Source organism: Chenopodium quinoa, unplaced genomic scaffold (assembly GCF_001683475.1).
Source record: "Chenopodium quinoa cultivar QQ74 unplaced genomic scaffold, ASM168347v1, whole genome shotgun sequence".
Taxonomy (NCBI): domain Eukaryota; kingdom Viridiplantae; phylum Streptophyta; class Magnoliopsida; order Caryophyllales; family Amaranthaceae; genus Chenopodium; species Chenopodium quinoa.
Genome location: NW_018742879.1, coordinates 3,521,738 through 3,531,100, shown reverse-complemented (window position 1 = coordinate 3,531,100; position 9,363 = coordinate 3,521,738). Strand labels below are relative to the sequence as shown.

Sequence of the window (9,363 nt, the reverse complement as noted above, 5' to 3'; positions counted from 1 at the left end):
TGCTAATTTCGAAAGTGCATCTGCCTGGTTGTTTTCTGATCTCGGCACTTGGATCAGATGGAAATCCTCAAGGGAGCCGACTGCTTGTCGGACCGCCTGTAAATACTTGATCATGGCCGGATGTGTTGCTTCGTATTCGCCATTGTACTGACTCACTATCAGTTGTGAATCAGAACAGGCGTCTATTTTCCTTGCCCCTGCCGCCTTACACATGCGGATCCCGGCTAGTAAAGCTTCATATTCTGCCTCATTGTTTGAAGCCTGGAAACCGAAGCGTAGAGCATACTCGAACCTGTCGCCCTCTGGAGATTGACATACGACGCCTGCTCCACAACCGTTTGAAGTAGAGCTTCCGTCCACATATACCTTCCAGACTTGGTCTGGAACTTGAGAGTCAGGAGGACGAGTCATCTCTACAATAAAGTCAGCAAAAGCTTGCCCCTTCACTGCTTTTCTAGGCTCGAAAGTAACTTCGAGACTCTGCATTTCTATGGCCCATTTGATCATTCGTCCGGAGGACTCCATGGTGGTAAGGGGCCGCTTGATCGGTTGGTCGGTATACACGACGACTGCATGTGCCAGAAAGTAGGGCTTCAATTTTTTAACAGCCATGAAGAGTGCAAGACCAAATTTCTCCACTAGGGGATACCTCAACTCGGCATTTTTCAGTACGTGACTGACAAAGTAGACCGGAAGTTGACAGCCGTCCCTTTCAGCAAGGAGCACCGCGCTTAACGCATGATCAGAGACGGCCAGGTACATGTAGAGATTTTCTTTGGGCAAAGGGCTGACCAGCCTCGGCAAGGAATGCAAGTGAACCTTTAATTTCTGGAAGGCGGCCTCAGCATCCGGCCCCCATTCAAACCTTGCCTTTTTCTTAATTGCCTGGAAAAAGTATAGGCATTTGTCGCCTGATCGGCTTAGGAATCTTCCCAAGGCCGCCAGACAACCTGTTAACTTCTGAACCTCTCGGACGGTACGAGGCGACTGCATGTCAATGACCGCCTGTACCTTCTCAGGGTTCGCCTCTATTCCTCTCTGGTTGATAAGGAATCCGAGAAATTTCCCAGACTCAACTCCAAATACACATTTCTTGGGATTGAGCATGACATGGTGCCGCCTGAGTGTGGCGAAAGTTTCTCGGAGGTCCGTCAGATGATCTTCCTGAAGTTTAGTCTTGACAATCATATCATCAATGTATGCCTCGACGTTTCTCCCAATCTGATCAAAGAACACTGTGTTTATCATTCGTTGGAAGGTAGCCGGGGCATTCTTAAGACCAAACGGCATGACCGTGTAACAGTATAATCCCTGATCAGTGACGAAGGCCGTCTTCTCCTGATCTTTCTTCCATAAAGGAATTTGATGAAAACCAGAATAGGCGTCCATAAAACTCATCAAGGCATGGCCGGCTGTTGAGTCGACCAGGTTATCAATTTTAGGCAGAGGGTAACTGTCTTTGGGGCACGCCTTGTTCAAGTCTGTGTAGTCTACACACATTCGCCAGGTGCCATTCGGCTTTTTAACAAGCACCACATTTGCAACCCAATCTGGGAAGTAACATTGCCGAATGAACCCTGCATCAAGTAATTTTTTGACTTCGGCGGCTGCCGCCTGACCTCTTTCTTCACCATGGTTCCGCTTCTTTTGTCGTACCGACTTCTTTTTCGGATCCACAGCGAGTTTGTGTACTGCCAGATCAGGACTAATGCCTGGCATTTCATGGACTTCAAATGCAAAGATGTCCTTGTATTCTTTCAACAGGTTGTGAAAGTCGTCACCAAGGTTTCTCAGAGCAGTCGTCCCTACTTTGACTGTTCGGTCAGGATGGGAGTCGTCTAATATCAGGTCCGCATGCTCACCAGCCGGCTGAGGGCGGAACTCATCCGGCCGGTCCTCTGCCAATGATTGCTATTTTCTTGCCTTTCTTGCGGACTCTGTCTGGGACGCCTTTCTTTTTCTGTCGCCTGTTTCTTGAACAGGCGCACTTTCCTTGACATTGTCAAGGTCTGTTTTTTCTCCACTTGACCCAGTGGCCATAACAGTGGGCTTGACATCCGAGAGATAGCACTCTCGGGCCATCCTCTGATCTCCCCTTAGGGAGCCGACTGTTCCATTATCCCTTTCAAACTTAAGCAGCATAAGTGACGGGATTATAACAGCCTTGGAATTATTCAGGGTTGGTCGACCCAGAATCATGTTGTAGGCCGAGAGTTCCTCTACCACTAGGAACCGGACTACCATGTGTCGTCCTTCCCCTTTTTCGCCCAGGCGAATGGGTAGATCCACTCGTCCCAGTGGGTGGACGACTCCTCCTCCAAAACCTATTAAAGGGTGGGAGGCCGGATGTATGCAGTCCGTCTGATATTTCAGTTTTGACAGACATTTGCTGCTGATGAGATCTGAAGAGCTCCCGGTATCTATGAGGATTCGGCCAACTCTCTGGTTGGCCACTTTACATTCAATAACGAGAGGGTCGTCATGCGGTCCCCTTATTCCTCCTAGATCCTCTTCAGTGATGACAATCTCAGGAAATGTATATTTGGACGGCCGTTCTTGGTGAACGGAATTTACATCTAACCGCCTTATATTATCTTTGTTGCCCCTAATAGTGGGGCCGCCTCCTGAGAAGCCGCCTGCAATGGTGTAGACGACTGCATCATCTGTATCGGAACTGTCGGCCTGTTGATTCTTTTTGGCCGACTGCTTTTTTGAGGAAGTATTCCCCGTAGATTTCTTGACATAAGTGTCAAGATCACCTTGATCAGCCAAGCGGTCTAGGTACCGCATGAGACTGATGCAGTCATTGGTGTGATGACCAATGTCATCATGATAAGCACAGATTTTGTCTTGGTTCCGGTTGCTCGCAGAACCCTTCATGGGGAGCGGCTTCTCAATTGAGAGCCGTCCCTTTATTTCTTTTAGGATAAACTGGTTATCCTTGTTAAACACATACTTTGGGGAGTATGGTTTGAATTCTTTTTTCTTTTTCTGGGCCGGCTGTTTAGAGGAATCAGCCGCCCAGACCTCTTTTCTTTTTTCATCTTTGTTGGACGACTGTTTCTGTCGTCCCTCTCTTTTGTCGAACCTCTTCCCGTCCGACTGTTTCATCGTACACAGATCAGTCGCCTGTATATAGGCTTCTGCTTCAATCAAGGCCTCTTGAAGAGTCGCCACCCTTTTTCGAACTAAATCAAATTTGAAGGTAGACCCGTCTTTGAGACCTCTAAAAAAGTCAGTATAAGCTACCTCATCCGGTAACCCTTGAATCTGTATTCTCATCAGGTTGAACCGCCTGATGTAGGAACGAAGCCCCTCCTTTTCACCCTGCTGAATTGTTCCCAAATCAAGGGTCGTTTTCTTCGCAGGGATGTTCATAGCGAAGTTGGAGGCAAATAAGTAAGCAAGCGTCCTGAAGTTGTTTACACAACCAGTCGGCAGGTTGCCGAACCATTGCTGTGCGATTCCCTTGAGAGTCGCTGGGAAACACTTGCACCAGGTGGGATCATCCAACCCTTGAAGGTACATCAGGTTGGTGAATGCCATCAGATGGTCTTCTGGGTTAGTAGTGCCGTCATAGGCGCCTACTAGAACATTTTTTACTTTGGCCGGCTGAGCGGCTTCAGTAATTTCCTTGGAGAAGGCCGACGGCTGTTCACCAAGTCTAAGCAGCCGTAGCTGCCAGTCCATAGGTTGGACGTTTTTTGCTGCCGGTCCACCAAATGGAGGTGGCTGCATAAAATACTGTTGTTGCGGCACAAATGGTAAGTTTGGTACCGCCTGGGCACTATGAAAGCCGGACTGACGGGAGGTGCCGCCTGACTGACTCTCATGGTACGACTGAGTTGGCCTCATCGAGGCATTTCGCAAACTGTCCTGAAAATCTGAAGTAGAAGCCGACTCTGATAATCGGTCACTCTTCTTCTGCTCTAGCAGGTGCCGAGCATCTGTGAACGTTTGCTTTGACCCGTCCGCCTGAATATGACGAACCGGTTTCCTATTTCCCGTAGGATAACGGAGTTTTGTGAAATCAAGAGCAGATGGCTCCTGCTTCTTGGATTTAGGATGGGGAGTCATCTCTCGCCCTTGAACTGGCTTCCTCTTCAGTGAAGTGGAAGGTTTCTTGGCCGACTGCTCTTTGACTGAAGCAGGCGGTTTTTTGTTGATCAACTCTTGGATCTCTCCCTTGAAGTCCCTCATGAAGGTCATGAGTTCGTTCCTTGTGATGGGAGCAGACCCATCAGTCGGCTGTTGCCGAGCAAGCGGTGCGCCTGCTGGCTCGCTTCCTGTTTGAAGATACTCCCGTTCCCTCATTTCGGTATGACGGGTACGTCGGGCCCTTAGGGTCCCGTCTGGAGCTGTATGAGTTTCAACTTCAAATTCACTTTCGGTATCATGGTCCGACTGAACTTGAGGGTCGTCTAGGGGACGCCTCTCTTCTGGAGTCGGTACAGACTTGGATGCCATCTCTGAAGTACTCTCCCCACAGACGGCGCCAAATGTTTCGGGGTTTTCTGATGTCCTGCGGGAGAGTTACAATTCCGAGACTGGAACCGGACGCCTGTACCTGCAAAATAACGGAGACTCCTGAGAGCTCCGCCTCCAACGGTCAAGTTAGTACCCGATTAAGGAGTAATCAATACAGAAATTAAAGTAATGAGATCTCTCTAGGTGAGAGTGCTTAGTGTTGGTAATCTGCGTTGTTAGCGAGATTAGCCGGTTGTTAATAACTCTGTTCTTCTCTGCTTGATCTCTTGATTATTCAAATCCGCGATTAATGAGGATTAATCGAGTATTTATAGCCTTGAGAAGCGTGCAACTCTCTAGGTTTAAGGTAAACCTAGGGCTGATCGGGCCTCTAGACTGAATTGGGCCTTGATGGCCGGTTGTCCCATTTGGCATAGGTGGACACGTGGCGTGTCTAAAGTGGTCCGTAGAGGACGTATCTGTGATTGACACGTGGCAAGCTCCTGTTGGCCTTCGTGAAGGACACGTGGCGGAACCTGGTTGGTCCACTTGTCAGACGGTGATTGGTGGATAAAAATCCCCTAATCATCATGTATCTCGATGACCGGGTGTATATAAAAATTTCTCTAGACGATAATGGTATTACCACGGTACCAACATATACTTTATTGCTAACGATTGTTAATTGAGTCATTAACTACTCAAGTTATAAAGGCAAGAATGTATTCCTTTTGATTAGGAGTGGCAATTCGGGTCAGATTTCGGGTCGATTTCAGGTTGTGCTTAGAAACTATCAAGAATAGTGAAACTAAATATTATTACGAAATATGAAATATAGGTCAAATCGGGTCGAATTCGGGTTATTCGGGTTCGAGTTTTTCTCAATAAATTCGGGTCGGGTTATCGGATCGGGTCAGGGATTGCCGGCCCTACTTTCGATGCTCATCTTACATACTCTACAGAGTCTATACCACATAAGATCTAAGAAAAATTATGGTCAGGGAAAGTTATTTTAGTACTTTTACCAATTCTTGAAGCGATACCATAAATGCGCAATGCTACTTTTGTGCTGGTGTCTCCATCTATTCTCAATATTTACAAATCATATGATCAATTTTGTACAAAAATGGCATCATTGGCATGTGCACTCCTTAGTTTTGGCTATGTATCTATTTTCCAAGCAAATAATAAAATCTTTTTACTTGTTGTACACAACTTGTGATATTATTTCCTGAATATTTCAGAATTTTTTGTAGAAAAATTGGTCAAAAACAAGTATTATGTACTGAAGTAGTAGTGAAGTACTATATTGCTACTTCTCTTCAAAAAAAAAAAAAAAAAAAGTACTATATTGCTACTTGGCACTTTGGCAGCTAGACTCACGCCTAGTAAAGTAGTAAATGATCAAATCAAATTTGTAGTTCTGAATAATTTTACCTGATTTGTCTAGGCCTTAACTTTTCTTAATAAAAATAAGGTACGTATATTCTCATTTCTTTTCTATAAAACAATCATTTTGTCATATTATCCTTGAATATTATTACCACATATCATGAAACCACTACACCCAAAACTCATACCACCACATTTTCTACCAATAAACAACACCAACATGCTAGGAATATGGGCAAAACTAGCATCTTCACTAGCAAGTTTCATGTTTGTATGGGCAATGTTAAGCCAATTCATCCCTTACGAGCTCCGTAGCTTTATCGAAAAGCGTCTCACGCATTTTTATTCCCAATTCCATCCCTACATCGAGGTAACGATCCCCGAGCACTCCGGGGATCATCTTAAACGTAGTGAGGCCTACACCGCGGTCCAATCATACCTATCGTCTATCTCCTCCAAGTCCGCTAAGCGGTTCTTGGGGGAGATAGGCCGAGACGGAAAGAGTGTGGTCCTTAGCATGGACAAGCACGAACGTGTCGAGGATGAGTTTCGTGGTGTTAAAGTTTGGTGGATTTGTGGTAAAACCGCTACTTCAAGCAGTGATAAGCCTGGCCCAGAACTTATGTTTTATAAAATCACATTTCACCAAAAAAATAGGGACTTAATTACTGAAGAATACTTAAAATATGTGGTGAAACAAGGGAAGGCAATCAAAATCAATAATAGGCAGAGGAGGCTTTACACTAATGTTGGAAGGTATGACTTTTTTTTTTTTTTTTTTTTTTTTCCTTTTCAAAATTCATGTTAATATTTTAATTCTTTTACTAATCACCTTTACCCTTTTTTTTTAAGAAAAATATATATATTAATACTTGTGAATTATTAATATTATCATGGTTTAAGGATGATTTATATTTCAAGGTGAATCAAATGATCTTTCTCCTTTATTTATTTATTTATTTTTAATTTTTTTGCGTTGTAAGTAGATGTGGCAGGCTATGAAGTACGAGTATAATGTAGTCGTATTAATTTTGGGATCAAGTTGAGTCAATTTTGGTTCGGGTTAAAGTTGTTAATCAGTTCATCCACTTATAGTCAAATTTACTAATTCTAACAAATTTGAGGTCATATTCTATGCAACAGTAAATTGCGTGACAAATATAGAAAAAAATAAATAAATTAAACAGCCTATAATTTTTTTTTAGGAAAACATGAGTCGGAAATATTATTGTAACTAGTTTAGATCCCGTGTCATGCACGGTTATTGTGAAAGTTATTATTAATCAGTTTGATAATATTTAACAAAACATCTATAGGTATCACTAATTACAGTTTTATGAAAATTATTGTTTACATTAAGGAGCAAAATAACCCAAAAGTGTTTCTTGCTCAATTAATAATTAAATGAACAATATTTATCAAAATGAATAAAAAGTAACTTTGGTATACATTGTACCCAAGTAAATTCTAGTATATAAATCTCTGTCACTTTTCTCAATTTAACTTTTGCATAATTTACATACACTACATCGACTAATGTTTGTGATATATACATGAATTTAAATACGAAGTTAGTCATTTAGATACTACCGTCTCGATGCATGTGTTTGTGGTTTTCATTCAATTACAAAATAGAGAGGTATGATGTTTTACACTTCAAACCTTATTTCACACAATAATAAATAAAAAAAATTAGAACATGCAGGGAAAAAAATTGGCAAGTGAAAATGGCACTATGAAATCATACTTATTTTAATCAAATTAAATATTGGTTCTTGTCATATTTGTCTAAGGTAATTTTGTGAATGTTTTTTTTTTGGATAGGTACTCTACATATGGCAGCATGTGGAGTGGTATACCATTAGAGCACCCTGCAACATTTGACACACTAGCAATGGAGTCAGACAAGAAAAAAGAAATAATGGATGATCTTAGGAAATTCAGTAATAGCAAAGACTTCTACAAAAGAATTGGCAAGGCATGGAAAAGAGGGTACTTATTATATGGTCCTCCAGGAACAGGGAAGTCAACTATGATTGCTGCAATGGCGAATTATCTCCAGTACGACATCTTCGATTTGGAGCTCACAGCAGTGAAGGACAACACAGAGTTGAGACGTCTACTGATCGAAACCACGAGCAAGTCGATAATTGTGATCGAAGATATCGACTGCTCGCTTCAGTTAACTGGCCAAAGGAAGAAGAGCAAGGAGATATCAGAATATAATGAGTTGGGAAGTGAGGGAGATGGTAAGAAGGGAGCTGATAAAGCGGCGAAAGCGGCTGAGAGAGGTTCGAGTAATGTTACATTGTCAGGGCTGCTGAATTCCATTGATGGGATATGGTCAAGTTGTGGGAAAGAGAGGATTATTGTGTTTACTACAAATCTTGTGGAGGAACTTGATCCTGCATTGATTCGAAGAGGAAGGATGGATAAACATATTCAGATGTCGCATTGTAGTTTTCAAGGGTTTAAGGTTCTTGCTAAGAATTATTTGCTTGTTGAAGAAAATGATAATGAGGATTATCAAGGGTTGTTTGATGTGATTAACAAGTTGTTGAGTCAAGTTAAGATAACACCGGCTGATGTCGCGGAGATTCTGATGCCCAAGTCTTGTGAAGATACTGCTGATAAGTGTCTTCAGAAGTTGATCAGGGTGCTTGAGGAAGCTAAGGAAGAGACTGCCAAGAAGGAGGAGGATACAGAGGAGCAGGAGAAAGCAGAGGAGGAGGATACAGAGGAGGAGGATGATACAGAGGACTATTAGTAAGAAATAGTAGGATTAATCCTCAAAAAAAAAAAAAAAAAAAAAGAGGGGATTAATTGTTATCATGTTATTTGGTTTGAATGATTGATTACATTGGGCAGGGAAGATTGATTTTCTAGCTAGTAGTGTTATTGGTTTTAGACAGTTTAATGCCATTTTTTTTTATTTTTTTTTTTAATTTCAAGCTAAGGTGATGTTGTGTAAACTAGTTATGCTAAGAATTGACTTGTACTCCCTCTTTTCCTATTTTTTTTTGCCCCAATAGACTTTACGCGGTCTCCAGGACGCGTCTCGAAACTTATATAACTTTATTTTTATACGCTTAAAAATTATAAAAATAAAATTAATAAAATATACAATAAGAAGAATCCAACAAGACTCCACATGACTATATTATCTCTTATTGATTGATGAGAATATATGGTCAAAAATTTTGAAGCCCGACCCAATTTATAGCATAAGGCAAAAAAATAGGTTAAATAGAGACAAAGTAAGTATGTAGTATTGAGTTGATCCTTTGGTGAAAACAACAAGGTTAGGTGAAATTGTATTACTTTGTGTAATGTAGTGAAACTGTAATACTTTGTGTAATGTTGTCACTCTTGATGGTTGGCATGTTGTAAACTTGTGGGCGTAGCCTTGTGGATAATGGTGGCCATTGGGTTGGGTAACTGGGTTGTAAACTCATTCAAGCCAGATTGGAAGTATTGAAACCGGCTCACAAATCAGACTAGGAG

At 42.1% G+C, this 9,363-nt stretch overlaps 1 protein-coding gene across 1 annotated transcript; it reads left to right on the top strand.

The window, feature by feature from the left end:
* Window positions 1–5,613: 5,613 nt before the first annotated feature.
* On the top strand, window positions 5,614–8,857 carry LOC110726536 (AAA-ATPase At3g28580-like). Its single transcript, XM_021906020.1, has 2 exons — window positions 5,614–6,615; window positions 7,684–8,857. The coding sequence occupies exons 1-2, from the start codon at window positions 6,020–6,022 to the stop codon at window positions 8,624–8,626; spliced, it is 1,539 nt and encodes a 512-aa protein (XP_021761712.1). The 5' UTR covers window positions 5,614–6,019; the 3' UTR covers window positions 8,627–8,857.
* The last annotated feature ends 506 nt before the right edge of the window (window positions 8,858–9,363 follow it).

Bases quoted from the DNA above. Each gene is read 5' to 3' on its own strand.
- LOC110726536 (XM_021906020.1), top strand. From the start codon at position 6,020: ATGAAACCACTACACCCAAAACTCATACCACCACATTTTCTACCAATA. The intron at 6,616-7,683 runs GTATGACTTTTT...TTTTTTGGATAG, and splicing joins CTTTACACTAATGTTGGAAG to GTACTCTACATATGGCAGCA.